Source organism: Chinchilla lanigera, unplaced genomic scaffold, assembly GCF_000276665.1.
Source record: "Chinchilla lanigera isolate Chin_1 unplaced genomic scaffold, ChiLan1.0 scaffold00038, whole genome shotgun sequence".
Classification (NCBI taxonomy): Eukaryota; Metazoa; Chordata; class Mammalia; order Rodentia; family Chinchillidae; genus Chinchilla; species Chinchilla lanigera.
The window spans coordinates 743,837-764,192 of record NW_004955439.1 but is presented as its reverse complement, the minus strand read 5'-3'; the positions used below and the strand labels follow the sequence as shown (position 1 = coordinate 764,192).

The 20,356-nt window shown below is 40.2% G+C and overlaps 1 protein-coding gene across 5 annotated transcripts in view; it reads left to right on the top strand.

Moving 5' to 3' along the window:
* The window catches only part of Pde7b (phosphodiesterase 7B), a 299,395-nt gene that overhangs the window by 221,399 nt on the left and 57,640 nt on the right, over nucleotides 1-20,356 (top strand). For all 5 annotated transcript variants that reach the window (XM_005390481.2, XM_013517377.1, XM_005390482.1 and 2 more), the window contains one exon: nucleotides 5,168-5,251. In XM_005390481.2, the coding sequence (XP_005390538.1) occupies nucleotides 5,168-5,251 (84 nt within the window). The remainder of the gene's footprint in view (nucleotides 1-5,167; nucleotides 5,252-20,356) is intronic.

Sequence of the window (20,356 nt, the reverse complement as noted above, 5' to 3'; positions counted from 1 at the left end):
TAATGAATAGTCAAAATAATTGTTTAACTTGGATATAAGGCCTTAGGTAAATAGATGATTGCTGGGGGCCAGAGGCCAGTAAAAGCAGCTCAGCAGGACACCACTTGTGCTGTCCTTCGGACAAGGGCCCAGTGGCCTCCTCCGAGGTCGGTTGTCACTGAGCTATTTCTCTTCTCACCAGCACACTGAGGCAAGGTAGCAACAGCAGGAGCTCAGAGAAGTAGGGAGAAAGAAAAGACTTCCATACTAAAATTATATGCTTACCGCTTCCATCTTACTACATTAGAGCTTCAATTAAACAGAAGGTCCAAGATATGGAAAATTGGGTTTGCTTATATCTTGAATTGTTTCACGTTGAAAATTTCTAAAATGCACTTAGTCCACTTAGTCATCCTGCCTCCTGCGCTACTAGTGTTTTTAACATAATTTAATCCATCTTAAAAATAATTATTTACTACCCCTAAGAGCTATCATAGTTAAAGACAGTATAAGCACTGAAGCTGAATCTTTCATGTGTGATTTTATTTTTGGTTGCTGTTACTATGTGTGACTTGCTTGTTTGAGTATTCTTGGTATCAACTTGCTTCATGGTTGTTTCTTTTTCTCCCAAAGTAAGGTGCATAATGAAAATTATGTTTCATTAAGAACTTAAGTAAGGGGCTGGGGATTTAGCTCAGCGGCAAAAGCGCCTGCCTGGCAAGTGCAAGGTCGTGAGTTCGGTTCCCGGTACCGGAGAAAAACCAAAAAAAAAAAAAAACAGAACTTAAGTAAATTAACTGGCAACCAGTTTCAATTCTGCTGAATAATATTTTTATTTTAAAGAGAAAAAAATAAAAATAACCATATAATAATTTCAAAACTGGTTAGTAGGAGGCTAACAATAATTAATACATTACATATTATTGTCTTCATAGTAGTTATTCAGAGTACAGGACATAGGCATGATATCTTGTTCAGACAATATTAGCACAAACCTCTCTTTTCATTGGACTAAGAGAAACTAGCCATATAACTATCTTAACTATCTTGTGTATAAATACATATTTTTCTTTTTTCCTTTCTCCCTTTCCCCTTTCTCCCATCACAGTTTGTCTTTTCTTTTGAACAGTTTCTTCCCAATTCACAATATCTACTGTACCTTTTGGATCTTATTTACCTGTTTATTTTCTCACACTAATGAGACAATATGATGTTTGCACATATGGGCCTGATTTATTTCACTGATGAGTATGGTCTCAAGTTGCATCCATCTGACTATAAAAGTCTCCAGTTTATCCTTCTTTATGGACAAGTAGTACTCTGTTATATTAAAAAAAAAACACATTGTTTTTATCATTTCATCAGTTGATGGGCATTTGAGTTGTTTCCAAGATTTAGCTATTACAAATTGTGCTGCTATAAACATGGGTGCACATGTATCTCTGTGGTATGATGTTTTTAATTCTTCTGAGAAGATACCCAGAAGGGGAATAGCTGGGTCAAATGGGACCTCTAATCCTAGATTTCTGAGGAATCTCAACACTGATTTCCACAGTGGTTGCACCAGTCTGCACTCCCACCAACAGTACAGAAGAGTTCCTTTTCCCCCACAGCCTCTCCGGCACTTGTTATAGACTGATTTCTAGATGACAGCAATTCTTATTGGGGTGAATGTAATGTCAGTACTGTTTTAATTTGCATCACTCAAGTGACCAATGATGAACATTTTTTCATTATTCATTGCCATTTGTGTTTCTCCATCTCAGAAGTATGTATTCATCTCAGATGCTCATTTTTGGATTGGGTCTTTGTGCTGAATAATATTTTTAATAATTGCTGTCCATTTCGTACTTGGAAGTAATAGATTCCTTGTTGATCCAGAGCAGGATTCAATTATCTTATTCATATAGCCCTTTTCCATTGCAGTACACTTTGAATAAACATCTATCTGATTGAATTTTGAATTCATCAAGGCAGTAAGCTCTTTTGGTATTCAGTTATTAGGAATCATGGTGACTGTATCCTTGTTTATTGGTAGACAGCAATCAGACATACATTGGGGGCCAGGGATGTAGTTCAGTGGCACAGTGCCTGCTTGGCAAGCAGGAAGTTATAAGTTCGATTCCCGATACAAAAAAAAAAAAAAAAAAAAATTGGGAAAGAAAAAATTAATGCTTAACTATGAAATTTTTTGTTGATATCAGAAAAGTTAAGAACATTAGTTTAGAGTTAGTATTGAAGTTAAGCACAAGCTCTTACTAGCTCTATGAGTTTTGACAAATTACCAAATTTCCATTGGCTTTAATATCCTCATCTATGGAATTGTCTAATAATACATTGGACTATTAGATTGGTGATATGAGATAATACATATAAAGTTCTCAGCACAGTATAAGTATTCAATAAATGTTAATTATATTTTTCATACACATTAGAATTTCCTCCTATCAACCCTGTGAAGTAGGCAAAATTGCTATAAATATGCTATAAGCCATAAATATTCTAATGTAAATATTAGAAAACTAGATCTCATAGAGGTTATTGGTTCATCCAAGGTTACTCAATATGGCAAAACGCTGGTCAGTACAGGAAAGGATTCCGGATTCCTTGGCACCCTCCTGGGCTTGGGCCTCCACCCCGGTCATTCCACCCTGTAGTGCTCTCTCTCCTGTTTCCTTAGATCTAAAGTCGCACCTGCTGACGGGCCTCTCTGCCCCACACTCTCAGATGGACAACAGGAGTGAATCTTGACAGGGTCTTTAAAACCTACACCAATATTACATGGTTCTTTTATGGGAAAATGGTAATGACCATAGCTACAAGGCCAAAAGCTACTCTTTGACAATACAAAACCAAGAATATTAAAAGAGAAGTGAATTCCAAATGGTAAACTTAAGACTCCTGGGAGAAACCTAAGAGATTAGTGCAACAGGTCACAAATGCACAAGGCCAGTTTCACTGATCAAATGCCTACATTTTCAACTGTGTATAGGTTTTTGAAGTATACGCCTATCCACCATTATAAATATAAAATACAAATTCAATTGCAGTCAGCACTCAATTTGTTTTATCATTTTGACATGCTATGTTTCCTCAGTGGATTTGAGAAGTATGAATTCCATCAAGGAGGTGTGGGTCTAAAGTTTTGTTCTGTTATTGTTTTGTTTCATTTTAAAAACAATGTCTACACACTCCCTGAGGGGGAGATACCAGTGGTATTGGGAAGAGAGCTGTGTCTATGAAATCTAACAACCTGAATTTAACTCTACTCCTGCTCATTATAGGCTTAAAGCACCATCAACTCGAGAAGCTCAAGGAAAGTCAATAGATTTTTCCTGAGTGTCTTTAATGGGCTGGAGTCCTTTGCTGGGGCCCCAGGGAGAATAGCACTCTTCAAGCCATTCTTCTTGAGCCACTATTTTCTCACTTACCAAATAAGGGAATAATAAGACCTTTCCTCTCAAGACTATGTGAGCATCCAATGAGAAAAAAGCCAACAATAAATCCACTGTGATGTTTTTGAAAGTGCTTTGTAAACTCTGGAGCATTATAACCGTAGGGTGCTGAAGAAAACTACAAGAAGAGAAGGTTTCAACTCTTTCGGGTGGCTTTCCTTCAACTATTGACCATCCACCCCAGGCACTTACCAAAGATAACAGGATTCTCTTCTCTGATAGCAGGTTACATTCATATTTTTAAATGCACTTTTTCATCTCTTCCTCCTCTCACTGTGCTTTATCTTTTTGATCAATTAATTTCTTTTTATTCCATAAATTGTAACATCCTTTGATGCCAATATAACAATAGCATATCAGGCTCTATGAAACTTAATAAATAAGGCACCAATACAAAATTCAAAGCTAAGAATAGTCCAAAAACTCACAGCTTGTATTTTATAACCAAAGTACACGTGAAACTCATCTGTGAAGGGCATTTCAAGCATTGTCAATTGCATGGGTTGCAGCAGGTGAGGATTTCACCAGGAGTTAGGAAAAGAGGAGAAGACTGTTCCCCATCTCTGTCCTAGGCTAAGGTCCTAGTGCTGTTAGGCCTGGGAGAAAAATGGTTTATGGGACGTGCGCCATTGCACCTGGAATTAATGCTCCTGGAATTGAAACCTTCCCAAATTTGGTTCTTCCAGAAACACACTAGTTCTCTTGTATTTCTCCCCCTCCTTGATTCCAAATAATAGTAACTGGAAAGTGTGGTCTTCTGCTCCTGTCAACAGGTAGGAGCAAAATATTCGCTGAGAGCCTACCTCGTTCCCAACACCACACAAAGCACTAGGGAGAAATGCAGACACTGTAATGTACACAAGCCCTGCTTTGCAGGAGTTGAGAAGGACTAAACCAGCATTTATTGCCAGGCAGCAAGTGTTGCTTTAGATACTCTGACAATGGTATTTTGAAGCAAGTCATTTTCATGTTATAAATGAGGCACCTGAAACTGAGAGAAGTAAATTCCCCGAAATCACACAGGTAGCAAGTGTCTGAACCAGATTTGTCCTAGATATAAAGCCTATACACTTTCCACTCTATTTCATCACTTTCCTTGATTGGGAAGGCAGAACATACACACCAAAAAAGAAAAGGAATATAGTTACTAAAAGAAGTCTACAAATAAATAAGTACTATAAACTCTACAAACTCTCCAGCCATCATAGGTGCAAGGGTAGCTCAGAAGTTAGAGTACCTGGAGCTCAGCTGGCCTGAGAACAGATTCTAATACAGATCACTGACACTGCCTTGGGAAAAGGAGGGTGGCACCAGTCTGAAAACAAATTGACTGCGAACAAGAGAAATGACACTATGAGTGGTTACATCTAAGAACAAAAGCTACAATCCCAACACACCATTTGTCCTTCCAAGTTTGGATGCTTGTCCCTATGGCCCTGGGAAGTATAAAAACTATGAAAACTTTGCAAGTTGCAGTCATCTTCACAAACCAGGTAAATGCCAGAGAACAGTGTATTCATTTGTCAGTGTATTGCCAACCCATTACGCTCAGCACTAATTCAGCAGCCCTTCCCACCTGGTGCTCTCTGAAGTAAGGTGAAAGGGAATCATTTTCTTCTTTGTGGCATCTGGTTTAGGTTCCGTTGACATAACTGGCTAAGAGGATACACAGAGGAAAAGTGAATACACTTGGCAACGTCTTCAAACATTTGTTTGGATTTTCTGTTTTCTAGGAGATGTACGACTAAGGGGTCAGACAGGGGTTCCTGCTGAACGCCGCGGCTCCTACCCATTCATTGACTTCCGCCTCCTTAACAGTGAGTAATCAAGTGTACCTGGAAAGGAACAAACGTTTTCTTCAAAAAGAAAAAACAATCCTCATTTCCCTCTGCACTTCAAAATCTATCGATGTCTGCCTGCCTTCCTCCGTCTCCCAGCTGAACTTGAACCTTTGTCTTCCCGTTTCCTCACTCGTGAAGTAATTCCAGCCCTTGCTTTACCTTTCAGGGCTGTAACAATGGCCCAGTCCTCACTGAACATCGGCTTTAACAATGTAAATCTTAAAAATGCTGAAATATTATACAAGAAAGGTATTATTTTCATTTTTCAGTACATTCCTTCTACCTTCAGCCAGGACTAGACTAGATGAGATTCTACTCTGTTTTTCAGACCACACAGGGAAACCATGTACAGTGGCCCTTAGAAACTCTTCACTACCCAATTTGCCCTTTTTTGTCTAATCTAAGCCCCGGAGCTCTGTGCTTGCATTCCCAGGCAAATTCTTCACCTCCACGAAGTTCTTTTAGTTGCCTGTGTGTTTTCCTCCATTATCATCACCTCAGAAATGCTCTTGTTTCCATTTCTCCTTCCATTACTCTTCTTCATTTGCAGTTTTCCTCACACACTAATTCAGAATTCTCTTAACATTAAGACTCCCTGGAAACCCAAACCAGGGACCAGTCATCCCTCTAGATTTCATTCTTCTCTCATAATCATCCTTTACCTTGGGCTTGTGGTGGGCGGTGGTGGCTGGGGACCATGGATGCATCTCACAGTGCACTCTGAGGGTCTCCGTGTTTGGTTCTCATATCAGTCCCCATCTATAATTTCAAAGTGCTGGACTGCACCCACAGAGTATTATTTTCCTTTGACATAAACAAGCTCAGACCAAGAAGTAATTTGAGTTACCTCCACCCCTGGAAATTACTAGGAGAAATTATAACTTGCTAGTTCTGATCCTGAAGCCTTAAAAGGCCAGTAGGAGATAGATGTGTTTGTGTTTCTCCTGGCTTATTAACCTTGCACATCAATGTTCAGTTTTGGTTTTTTAGCCCTTTCATGATACAGAAGTTTGAAATAACTCCTATAGTAGACACAGTCTCCCCGACACACACAATATCCTTTTTAGAATTCAAAATTGAGCCAGTAGACCAAGGCAATATTGGACACAGCCGGTCAGGGCTCCAGTGGTATCTCTGACCCCTCCTCATGACCCCAAATGGGCTGTTTCAACTGTCTTGGAAACTGCACCTTTCACAGTCTCCACTGGGTGGATTTCCAGGTTCCAGCCAGATGGTCTACCAAGCATGACAGAGATGAACAAAGGACCCAGTTCACTGTTTTATTAAATCATAATTCTCTGATGGCATCAGATTTTGAAAGTCAGAGGGAGAAAATAACCAAAACACCTCTTTTCAATAGCAGATGTTAGCCCAGTATGGTGGCACACATATGCAATCCAAGCACTTGGGAGCCTGAGGCAGGATGCTCACAAGTCCACAGGGAGACCCTGTCTCAAAAGAAAAACAAATAGCCGATGTTATTTTATGGCTTCTAACATAAGCCATTAGCATATTAGGAAAATAAGAGATATCAAGCTTTATAAATCAAGGTTCCAAATGATTCTTTTTTAAAAAATTTAACCTCAGTGCTATTAAGCAACATCATTCTAATTGTGATCTTTGCAGGTGGAAGTATGTAATAGTTAATTGTCTGCATGATACACTTCTGGATGTAAAAAGCACTTGGATTTTTCAAAAATAATTTGCTTCTTTTACTTTCTTAATCTGAGAAAAACTGCAAAAATATATAAAAATTTAAAGAGAAGCTCATTGCAGGTAGTATTTCATTGCCATACCAGTCACCATATGAAATATCATCTATAAGACCCACCATACTGTCACCCCTCCTTGGGGTCCTCCAGGACCTTCTTGGGGCTGGGCTCAGTCCAGCCTCCTTTCCTGGCCACGGAGGCTGCCTACCCTCCTCCCCCATTTCTCCCCACCTGTTGCTGTTCATCCTCCACTCACAGAATGATTGTTGACCCTCCATCCTGAAATTCCCTTTCCATTTTTCTCAGCACTCCATTCTGGATAACTCTTTCACTCATGTCCCTTTATTTATAATCTATGCTAAGACGATACTAATTTACCTTCACTGTATTTTGCTTTCTGAGTAGGCTTTATGTTTTCCCTACGTATGTAAAACATGTCCCTAAATAGGTTGCAAAATCCTAAAGATCAGTCTCTTCATAGTCATTGGTCACTCTGTAGCTATATAGTTAAGTTACCAAGTAGATTAAATGATCTCCATTAAAAGATTACAGTAAATAGTTACTAAGGTAAATTTTCCACTACATTTAACTTGATGGTGCAAACCAGACTGAAAAACTCTGAGATTTTCCTTTTTTTTTTTTTGGTTTTTCTCCGGTACCGGGAACCGAACTCACGACCTTGCGCTTGCCAGGCAGGCACTTTTGCCGCTGAGCTGAGATTTTCCTTTATTTATAAAACTATCCACCATCTTTCTAATGCTTGCATTTACCCTGACAGTGATTTGAAACTAGAAACCATACATCACTATGATCACTCTCCAGTTTCCCTAACTTAGCAATTATAGCAGCTTGTCACCACGTAGCCATAGGTATGTGGATATCTCTGTAAAATACAGTCACATAAGACATATTGTACATATCGTATCTCCTACTATGTTATATGGTCTACCATCTATTTAATTCTCTTTAACCACATTCATGTCCTTGTTGAGACTTGCCTGAATTACTAATGTGTGCTTTCTGCCTAAATAGAAAACATTTGGTGTTGTTCTAAATTTTTCGTTTTTGCCCACTGATTCCAATTCTACACATAAGTGCCGAAGTGATTCTTTATATCACTAATCTTAATTTTTCCATTTTAAAAATAAAAGGAGAAAAACATGAACAGACAGACAACCTTTTACAAAATAGCAGAAGAACAGTACAGACAATACAGAGTTACCAAGTGGTAGGAAATTAACAATGCTTGTTGTATTACGTATTGATATCTTCAAAATGGTTTCTCATGAAAACAGAGACATGCAATATTGATCAATCAAGGACTCATTGACAGTTTCTTTCAGCAAAGAAATAGAAGACAGTAGAACAACTGTGTTAACTATCCTGTATATACATACATACAAAATTTCTCCTTCTTTCCCTTCTCTTTTCCCACATCCCAGTTGCCCTTTACCCTTGAGTGTTTTCCTATCATTTCACAATGTCTATCATACCTCCTAGTTTAAATTAACTCTTTCAGGTTTTACACTAGTGAGACAATGTGGTGCTTGCACAAGCAGGTCTGATTTATTTCACTTATGAGTATGGTCTCTAGTTGTGACCATTTACCTATAAAAGTCTCAAGTTTATCTTTCTTTATAGCTGTGTAATATTCCATTATATAAAAGTACCACAATTTTGTTATCTAGTCCACGGTGGATGGACATTTGGGTTGCTTCCACCATTTAGCAATTACAAATTGTGCTGCTGTGAACATAGGTGCATATATATTGCTGTGATATGATGTTTTTAGATCTTCTGGGAAAATACCCGGAAGGGGGATAGTTGGGTTGAATGGGACCTCTGGACCTAGTTTTCTGAGGAATCTCCAAACTACTAATCTTAATTTTTGAGTCAGTTTCTTCTAAGGATGGATGCAGACGGAAGTCTTCATTTCCTCAAGTATTTGTAGTTTTATTCTCTCGCCCAGGATAGAATACCATCTAGAACTTTTAGAAACAGTATTTATAGAAAAAAGCAAATACAATAGCCTCCAATTCCAAGTTCTGCACTCCTTCAACCTTCCTTCTAAAATGCTTAGTGAAACCCACACAACTGCTATTCCCCATCTACAGTGCCCCTGGCTCTTTCTCTTCCACCAACCACTTCTATCACTGTCTTGAATTACTGGAAAATGTGGAAGCAAAAATGTATATTAAATAATAAGGCCTATTGCATTTCTCCGTTAAACCTATTAGCCATAGTCCTAATCTGTCGCAGCAGACAGGGACAACAGAATTACAACGGTTTTTTGGTGGTTTTTTGTTTTGTTTTGTTTTTTTGGGGTTTTTTTTGTCTTTTTGAGACAGGGTCTCACTCTGCAGTTCAGGCTGGCCTTCGGCTCACTCTGTAGCCCCGGCTGGCCTCAAACTCACAACAATCCTCCTCCTCATCCTCCCGAGAGCTGGGATTACAGGGGTGCGCCACCACACCTGGTGGGTCAACAGAATTAATATCAAAAAAATCTTGTCTTCCCTTAGAACAAAATTTCTAGTATTAAAAGAGATTCTGGAATGGAAGTAGACAGATGACAGCCCATACTCTAAACTTGTCCCCCTATTCCTGCATGTTTGGATAAATGAAGTTTTACTGAAACACCTCTATGCCCCTCTATGTCTGTCTGTCATCTAGGGATGCTTTTTTTTTTTTTTTTTTTTTTTGGTTTTTCTCCGGTACCGGGAACCGAACTCATGACCTTGCGCTTGCCAGGCAGGCACTTTTGCCGCTGAGCTAAATCCCCAGCCCCGGGATGCTTTCATACTACAGTGGCAGAGTAGTCTCCACAGAGACCAAATGGTCAACAAAGTCAGAAATACTACATTGCTATTCATAGAAAAATGTTGCCAACCCCTAAGTCAGACTTTCTTAAGGAGATTTAGAAATGTTTCATGACATGTGCATAGATATATTCAGTTGAATCTATTTTCCTTTCTTAGTGTCATTTTTTCCTTTCACTTCTTAGTACCATTGCTTTACTTTCAAGCATGGATTTAACATTTATCATACATCATATAGAAGTATGAACAGCATCTAGATTTAAAATTCCAAGTTAGAATGATAATTTCCAATTCCACAAGCATTCTTCTGGAAAAGATGTCCCTTTCCACATCTTTTCTAATAAACATTAGAAGAGATCATCATAATAGATCATCCAGCTCAATAGAAATACATGAGACAAACCTACTTTCTAAAAGCCAGTTTTATTTCTTGTTTCTGTGTCACACAACTCAAAAGAGCAGCATCTATATTAGTTTCTAGACGCTCCTCTGGAAGTGTAGTAGGGAATCATGGTTCTATTACCATTGTGTGGGACACAAGAAACACAGACCTTTAACAAAGAGAGTTACCTTTACACCCAGGTGTGGAGGGGCAGAAGAGTGAGAGAAAAGGGTGGCAATTATTTTTATTCCAGAAAAGCTGCTAAAACGCAACTGGAGGCTAGGAGAAATGAAACCGTAACAGCGCTATTATCCCAGTGCTGACTTCCTCGGGATGTATTTCATTTACTAACTCTGTTGAGGGGTGACAGGAGAGAAACTGTGGAGAAGAGAATACATAGACAGGGACACGGGCGTGCAGGCAGCTCCTGCTGCCCGCTGCACGGCTCTGTCTCCTGACTTAATATAATCAGTAGCCTGAGTAGATAATGACTAGGTTGAGATGTTCCCCTGGCAACCACCTCAGAACAACACAATGTGATTTCCACACCCGCTCAGCAGAGGAAGTGACATATGAAGAAAACATTCCCAGAGAGTGAAGAGCATTAGGGAAGGCAGCACCTCAGCTGCAGACTTCAGGGCACAAATTTGAGCTGGCACAGAGAGCCTGGTGCTCCAACCCAGCCCCCGGGCTTTGCAGTAGTAGGTTAACTGGCTATTTGGCTTTTCCTGCCTGTTAATTTGTTAATCTTGATCTTTAAACCCTATTCCTCTAGACTTGTCTCTCCAGCTGGGGCCATTTCAGCTGCTCAAGAATGAGATCATTTTAATAAAACCATAAAAATATTTTCCTTTGCTTACTATTTCCAAAGTAGAACAAACGTATACATTTCTAATTTTTTTTAGGAAAAGATGACTCAAATACTCAAATGCCTTTTTAAAAATCTACCCTATAGCTATTTGTTCTTTGACACATAAAATACATCCTCGGAAGGTCTGTCTACCAAAAGCTACCCAGGATGTTAAAATCTATCTGGCACTAAGCAGATATATGATGGAGGAACAATTCGCCTACAAAGTCCCTTTCTCAGAGAGCATTCCTAGGAAATGGTGACAGCCTTTCAGTGATCTTCTTAAAGATAGCCTTTGGCATCACCAATAAGAACCACATCAAATGTAAAGGGCCTGAGTGAAATGTCCGCGGCAATTTGAAAGCAGTCTTTCCAAAAGGAAGCCATCCCACCCCGGCCCAAACCTTGTGCTCCCCACATGGAGAAGGGAGGCATGAGCTAGGATTCCTTCAGACCTCTCACCTTGTGAGTGCCAACATAACACCCCACAATTTCAAAGTTCAATATTTACCTTCCTGTAGAAGAAAGGCAGAGCCCTGGTTGTGTTTGTGGTGCTCTCTGGCTCACTGGATGGTGTTCCGTGGTGTGCACTAAGGGCTTCTGGCTGCTGGCTCCCTAGCACTTCAGCTGCGGAAGCGCCAGGCCAGTAGGATGGTTAGCCACCAAAATGCCACTTTATTGCAAAAGACAGCATTGAAGTGTTCAAATGCTTCACTCCTTCCCCATTGCTACTCAGTCCATCGATGAACATCAGTGGGGCACCTCCTAAGATAGGCAGCATGCCACAGGCCAGAGATGCCAAGACAAAGGACGCTTTCACACAGCACTGGCCTTGAGGAATTTACAGAGCCATTAGCAAAAAAAAAGAAATATACAATAGAATACCTCTAATAATACTTGCATGTGTAAGGGTATATGTAGTACAAGAAAAACACATATTCTATGTGACTCAGAGGGGTTAGAGAAGGGAATAATTAACTCCCTGTTTTGGTGTCTTGGGACATCAGGGAAAGCAGCCTGTGGATCACAGTGAAGTAAAGGAGGGCTGTATGCCGAGGCTAACTTTTAGTGCCATTCCAAAATATGCTTCAAGGCTTACAAGAAGAGAAAGAGTTGCCAACAATTGCACTAAAAAAAAAAAAAAAAACTGTCAAAGCAAAGCCATACTTCTAAAAAAGAGTTTTTAACCTTCTAAAGTAAGAACTAAAAGCAGCCCTTGTCTTCTGCTAATCTGGCTGACGTCATGTAGTGGATTTACTTTTTTGTTGTTGTTTTAAGAAAGGTTCACACTATGTAGCCCAGGCTGGCCTTGAACCCCTGTTTGTCCTCCTCCTCTGCCTCCCAAGCACTGAGATTACAGGTGTGCACCACCATGCCTGGCAAGTGGATTTACTTTTTATCAAACTGACGAAAAACAGAAAATGGAATCCAGGAGCCCAGTATTTCCTCTCAATTATCATTCATTCATGCAACCTACAGACACACACTCTGTGCCAAGAAGGATGGGGCCAGGGTCCCTCGAGCCACACCATTAGTCACAGGACTAAGATCACCTTTTACAAGATGGGTAATTTCTGCCTCAGACAGCAGGGGCTGTGGTCCACTAGATACAGCGAACAAGAAATATCTGTACAATTCCTTTCACGTTGATAAGAACTGGTAGAAAGAAGGGGCTGGGGATTTAGCTCAGCAGCAAAAGTGCCTGCCTGGCAAGCGCAAGGTCGTGAGTTCGGTTCCCGGTACCGGAGAAAAACCAAAAAAAAAAAAAAAAAAGAACTGGTAGAAAGAGATAGAACCAACTACTGTAAGTGTTGTTCTGCGCTGAGGGTTCTGAGGGCTGAAAAGAAACCTACAATATGCCTCTACCTTCAAGGAGCTAATAGTCTCATTTCAAGGACAAGACAAATATACATCATGGAGAATAAATAATTTTAAAGTAATTGACATAAAGCATATATCAGAGCCTAGAGATTCCTGAAATATCCTAAACAAGAGAAGTTCAGCTTTATAGCCATGTTCTGAATCCTGAAATACACAAACTAGTGTTGACTGGTTAAAGAATTATCTATAAGTAGATTCAGTCTGACATCTGGGGACTAATGTCATCAATATGAAGAAGGTCTAAAAAATACTAATATATGTTAACTAGAGTGAAAAGGAAAGTCTTGGGATGTTCGGAATAAAGACTTTGAACTTGATTTAATAAGCAAAGAGGATTATTGGAACATTTTGAGAAAAAGTTGAATGAGACACACATAGGCAGGACAGACAACAAACGAAGAGAAATGTAGTCAGATAGCAAACTATTAAGGCAGTGGAAATAAAAGTACAAATCAGAGTTGCTGCAGCACATTTCTCAAAGTCAGCAACTAATTTGTTCAAGAGCCCTGATCTTTTTAGTTGATGATAAACTTGATTTAGAAAGCACTACCAAAGTTTCAATGATAAAAGCCCTCAAAGAAATAAGCTTCGCCAGAACTGATTTTCATGTAGGAAACTCTCTAGGTACTAGGGTTGCCACGTCACCATCCTCCCATTACGAATTCCACTTAGTACCCGAGTGGCTGTGTCAGACCTAACTCACCTGCACACAACACAAAGAAATAGCAATTTTCTACTGAAGCTCTTCCCTGAGCAAAACCTGAGCCTGCTTATTTCTGGTACACTGGCCTCCTTGGATTTCTGGAGACAATAAAATATAGAGGAGAGCAGGAATAAAATTAGGTTTCTTTTGACTGAAGTTACCTATGAGTCACTGAGCCAGAATGGCTTGTTTGTTCAATAAAATTAAATTCAACCTCCTACCCAGAACAGGTAGAGCTTATCTCTCCTGACTTCATCAGTAAACAAAATGAGGGGTTATTTCCTCAAAGTTTCAGAAGATCTAATTCACATGACCCCCATTCTTCTAAACGTAAAGAAAAGTAGAAAATAACCCTTTCTTTAATATCTGTTGTGTGTTTCCAATCTGAGGGTTAACACACACAGTCAACAAGATCTTGTTTTCTTTGTAACTAGCAAACCAAATTGCCTTGGGGCACCTGGGTAACCTTGGGAGGGAGGGCGGCAATTACAGAGGAAAGTCCCAAGAGGAAGGTGGCCAAAGCCATGCCCCTAACAACAGCCACCGCAAGAACATTAAGATGGGAGGTGCTTAATCCCAGGCACAGGGTGCAGCAGGCTGGGTATGCAACCCTCTTAGGCCAAACTCTCTCAGACTGTGGGTCTCTGGAAGGCCTCAAAGTGCAGGAGGATTGCTGTGAACATGAGAAATAACAAAGAGGCCCTTGGAAACCTAACCAAAGACTGCCACTCTGCCTCTTCTAGCACGGCTGTGCCATCCACTGCTTGAACACGCTGAGCTCTCGCAGTCCCCTGCACGCACTAAACCGTTGTCGATAGAGGAAGTAGACAGCAATATACTGTGTGCTTTGGAATCTAACCTGGGTTCAAATCCACTCCTTTTGTGAGTTTAGGAAAAATGCCAAATTACTTAATGTGTCGACATGTTGGAAAGAGATTATAATGCCACTCTTAATGGGTTGTGCTGAGAAGTACATGAGATAAATACATCTAGCAGCTCATCTTTCTTTAATAGGCCCATAATAAGTGTAACTGAACTTTTATGCTTCTTCTCTCCCTGTTGAGTATACTTCTTCCCAGCCACCTCTTCTCCCAGGAAGCATCTATTCACCCCTGAGCCCTGGCCCTGACATCATGAGCTCAGCGAAGCCTTCTCCCAAAGGTCTAACTGATGATGCTCTCTGCGCTCCCATGCCAGCTCCAGGAAGGGGTTGTCATGTGGTAACTGCAAACTCATAGAACCTGAACCTCTGGGACAGCCCAGTATTTGTGAAATATCCTGAGGCCATCCAGTGCAACAACCCGGCTCTGGAATTTCCCTGGGTTTTTAGGAACCACTGATATACATCAGTTATACCATATACATACTGTAACAAATAGCAATAATAATAGCAAATATGGCACCCTTAGATGCTACCTACCACCTTATGTACTTTGCACCAATTGGCTCATTTAATCCCCAAGAATTCCCTATAACATAGACACAAGCATTTAAAATGAGGAAACTGAGATCCACAGAGCAGCATAACTCATCCAAGGCCAGCAGCTTATAACCTGGAATTCAAACTCCCAAAATATAATTTCAGAGTGTAAGCTCTTAATGACAGGATAATATAATTCTATTTTATTTATGAATTTAATGTACAGAGGCAATGTATGTATGCAGCCCATTACTTATAATATATGACAATCCTTCTAATATTTCTCATATGTTATATTTTATTGTACATTCAGAGCATTTCTTTTTTGATATTAAACTACTTCAATATCTTTGAACAGATATTTCTATAACTTTATGTGAAAATATATTATTAAACATCTAAAATATTGGATTTCCCAACAATTCCACTAGATTTTTCAATGCTCCTGCTGCCCTGGCAGAAAGTGCCAAGTGATAGATTTCGTTGCCCAACATTATGTTCTTTGATAAGAAAGAGAAGGGTGTGGTGGTGACAGCTGAGAATACTTGAGCTGTCCCCAAAGCAAAAGGAAATGGAATCGTTATATTGTGACAAATTAACATCAGATTTCTGTCCGCCACCAGTTGCTTTAATTTTTCTCAAGGGAGAGTTAGTTATTTCCTGTCATGCAAACTGTGCATCAGTGAAAGAAACAGTTTATCAAAATGTGTATAATGTGTTAAATAAAAGAAACAAAACACAAAATTCTATACCTATAAATAACATCTCAGTATGTTTATAAAAATATGCCAAAATTATATCATGACTCATTTCTTTGAGATCCTTCTTTATTTCTTTCCATCATTAGCATGTATTTCTCTTATAATCAGAAAAAAATAAGATTTTATTTTTAAAAAGCTCAATGTCCTCCAGAAATAAATTGTCTTCCTTAAAATAACATCAAATGAGAAAATAAAGTTCCAGCCAACAAACCTTATTTAATATACCACCTTGAAAAACCAACTGGAAATTGTGAAGTTGGGTTATTATCAAAAGTTGTGTATGACATTATGTAATGATGTCTTGTCATGTAAAGATGCAGTTTATTCACTGAGCATGAAATCAAAGTTTTTACATTGAAACAGGGCCTTACATACTTGATAAAACTCTTCAACAAAGGCTGTGTTAGCTTTCCGTGACTGTGACAAAACACCTGAGAATAACAACTTAAAGGAGGAAAGGTTTATTTTGCCTTAGGGCTTCAGAGGTTTCAGTTCATGGTAAGAGAGGCCACGGCTTCATTGCTTTCAAACCTGTAGCAAGGCCAGAAACATCACGGCAGTAGGGCATGGCAGAAGAAAGCTGTTGACCTCACAGCAGCCAGTGGGAAGGGAAGGATGAATAGACAGACAGACTGTGAAAGTGCTGGTGGGCTTCCTCTTTCTCTACCTTTTGTTTCATCTGAACCTCCAGCCTATCGCCACTCTCATTCAGCATGGGTCTCCTTCTTCAGTTTCTGTTCTACAAGCTGGTCATCTCTAGAAACACCCTCACAGATACAACCAGGAGTATACTTTACTGATTTCTTGGGCATTTCTCGAACCAGTCAAGGTGACAAGCAAAATTAACCATCACAAGTGCACTCAAGATCATTAGATCCACAAAAAATAATCCTGGCTACTAACTCACTACAATATAGTGCAAAATTAAGATCCAGTGCTCAGCTGTTTGTCATTCTTTCTTTCAACTCAGCCACATGGCCTCTCTTTTTCAAGCCTTACTTTAAAGATGAAAATAATTACTACTTACAATGAGAGAAAAGATAATACCAGGAATCCCTGGTAAGTGAGTGGTGATGGCTCCAGGGCCAGATACTGGACTTGGATTCTGGTGGCAGTGGCTGAAGGACTTGGAGTCGTCAGTGCTTCAGCTACCTACAGTACAAAAGGTGGCTTCAGGGGTGTACCCCCCATGGGATTGTTGTGCTAGATAGTGAATGTGTGTGGAAGTCTAGTACAGCACCTGCTGCTGAATGAACTCCCAGTAAGTGCAGGCTTATTTTATTGCTGTTATTAGTATTCTCATTTAGCCATTACTGCATGCAGAAGTGCTTAGAAGGATATATAATATATAACAATATAAAGCACTTGACTTCTGTTGAGAGTGAGTGATTACCCCTTTCCCATTTTTTCGACAAATATTTGTTGAACTCCTCTTACAATCCAGACACATCTCTTTCCAGTGCATGATTATCATCAAGCACTAGAGAGACTAAATGGTAGTGGGAACATGGAGTTAGAGAAGTGGGTTGTTTTGTTTTGTTTTGGCAGGAGAGGCATGTTGCAAGGCTGAAATTATGGTGACAAAGAACTAAGTGAGAAACAACAACGGAGTCAATGGGAGCAAAAAGACAACACTGAGGGTGAAGTATCCTGAGGAGACTGGAGGGGAAGCCTGGCCTCTGGAAAAGAGGCAGCTCTCCTAACAGAACGAGTGAGGACAGAAGGGTGGGGTGAAGACAGTTTTGTAGGTTTTGTAACAGAAAGGTAAGAAAGTTCCCATCTGATGACTTCTAGTTTCTCTGTGAAGCAGCAAGCCAGAGTCTTGGCATGTGGACAGCCTCAGGGGCCACCAGAAGTTGGTGGTCATGCATCAGTGGTACTTTTTCTCAATATGGCCCAGAGAGCTGGTCACCAGCACTGAGTCATCAAAGTATCACTACTTGGCACCAGGAAGAGGGAAATTTCATCAACAGTGTGGTAGCCTTTCCCAGCTAATTCTCTGCCATTGCCTTCAGCGTTGTCCTCACCACGGGACCAGAGCAGACTAGTCTGCCACCCTTCCTGCCTCCCCACGCTCCCCCAGGACCAGAGCTAACCTTGTGTGAGGCTCCACATTTTCTCACCTGCTCATAGGTGCTCTGTGGGTGATAGAACCTATCAGGGACACACAAGAACAAGCACAATTCCACCTGTCCCCAACGTCTGTGTCTGCGCACACTCACCCCACCCCATCCACAGCTGGGGATCAGCCTCAGGACGACAGCTGTGGCCACAGCTAGCTCATTCCTTGGGAGATGTTCCCTCTGCTCTTCTGTCCCCAGGGGCTATGGATCCCACTATGCTAGTGTCTTCTCTCCCCAGAAGCATCAAGCAAGTAGGCAAGTAGACACACTGATCTGAGCAGAGGCTACAAGCCCTAGCACCCCCTTTCCCTCTCCCACTCACCACTGTTGACAATCTTTGCTACCTGAGGAAGGAGAGTGCCCCATCTCCTCTCTTCTCCTTTTCTCATTCTTCCAACTTGTTCCCTGCCACATCAGCTTTATCTTCTATTTGGGGAACAATTCTTGGCAAAAAAAGAAGAAACTCTAGCCCAAAAATCTCCCTTGAGCCAGATGGGGTGCATGCCTGCAATCCCAACACTCTGGAGGATGAAGCAGGAAGATCAAAATTTGAATCTAGCCTGGGCAACTTAGTAAGACCCTGTCTCAAAATAAGAAAAATAAAAAATAGAAAGAGCTGAGGATGTAGCTCAATCCAAAGCCTTGAGTTCAGTCTCTTGGGTACTCCCAACACACACTCACACACACTCACACACACACACACACACACACACACACATGCCAGAAACTTGGAGGCCAGGGATGTAATTCTGCAGAGAAGGACCTGCCTACCATATGTATACCCCTGTGTTTGATCTCCAGCACCACAAAAACAAAAAAAAAGGAAATAAAATCTTCCCTGGAAGACCTAAAATAAATTCCCTTTCATTTTTATAACATTTTATTTATTTATATTTTTTATTTTATGGAAAAAATAAAACAAAATTGCAAAACAAAGTAATAGAATAACAGTAGTTAATATATCACATATTGTTATCTTCATATAAAGAACAGAAAAAAACTAGACAACCCAAATTCAAAGACCCAATCAAAAATTGGGCATCTGAGATGAATGCACACTTCTGTTGGTGGGAGTACAGACTGGTGCAACTCCTGTGGAAATCAGTCTGGAAAGTCCTCAAAAACCTAGGATTAGAGGTCCCATTCTACCCAGCTATTCCCCTTCTAGGTATATTCCCAGAAGAATTAAAACATCATACCACCACAATATATGTGCCTTCTTTTCTTTTAAGGAGAAAAGATAAACTAAACAATTTCTATGTATTGAGCCAGAGTAAAAGATAGACAATATAAAAGACAGAAAAAACTTCTTAAGGCTGCTACACAACTTACTAGAACACCAGACAAACCGGTGAGGGTCCAGGAGAAAAAACACCGGACACTCTAGTGAGGGACCTCATGGAAAGGGTGGCATTGGAATTAGATTTTTGTAACTGGAAGTTTCTAAAAATGCTTTTAAAATAAAGACTAGCAGCAGGGGAAATGCTGGGTTCATTCAAAGGCTGCCTGCCTTCGGGTCCTACAGTGACCAGGTGGCGCTGAGGGGAGGGCGTTGCACAGTTTCAGGGAAAGTAATCAAGCTGATGTAAAATCAGGCTGAAACCTTTACTAAAACAAGAAGAAATAATTAGAACGAGACCACAGAACTTCTTGGGTGAGTTTGTAATTTACCCTGAAAAAAATGGAACCCGGATGTGGTGACACACACCTGTAATCAGACCCAACTTAACGACTTACCAAGACCTTGTCTCAGACTTTTTTAAAATGTGAAAGGGGCCAGGAATGCAGCTCACTGCAAACGTCATCGGTTCAATCCCTAGTACTAAGTAAAAAAAGAAAGATTAATTTCTGAAGGCTTGTAAGTAAAGAAAAACACATTTTCTCTCCTTCATATCTTTCATAGCAATATTTGCTTCTACTTAACATTAAAAGTAAGTTACAAAGAAGTGGCCAGTTGTTCTTGAGCGTTCCAAGAAAATGCATTCTGTCTTCAACACACTGCCCCAACCATCCCTCCTAAAGACAGGACTTCTTTAGCAACGTGCTTTAGAAAAACACAGGTATTCCTCTCAATACTCAATTCTCTTTCAAATTTGTGGCATAGAAAATCCAAGATTTAAATCTGGTAGCAATATGGAATGTACACTTGTATAATTGAATATTGTAACTCTAAATTAACTAATACTTACTGAAGATATCTTATGTGCTAAGCACTTTATATTCATAGCTTTATTTATTCTTCTTGAAAACGTGGTAGGTTCATTAGCTATCATGATCCTCTGTTGACACCAGAGACTTTGAGTCATCAAATACAGAACTCAGGAAGCCCTGTGTGGCTTGGCCAGTGCCAAAGCCTTCCCAAGGGCTCTAGAGATCCTCCTTTATCACCCCCCAGTAACACCTCTGCCACCCTCCCTGCAGGTGCCTACTCCT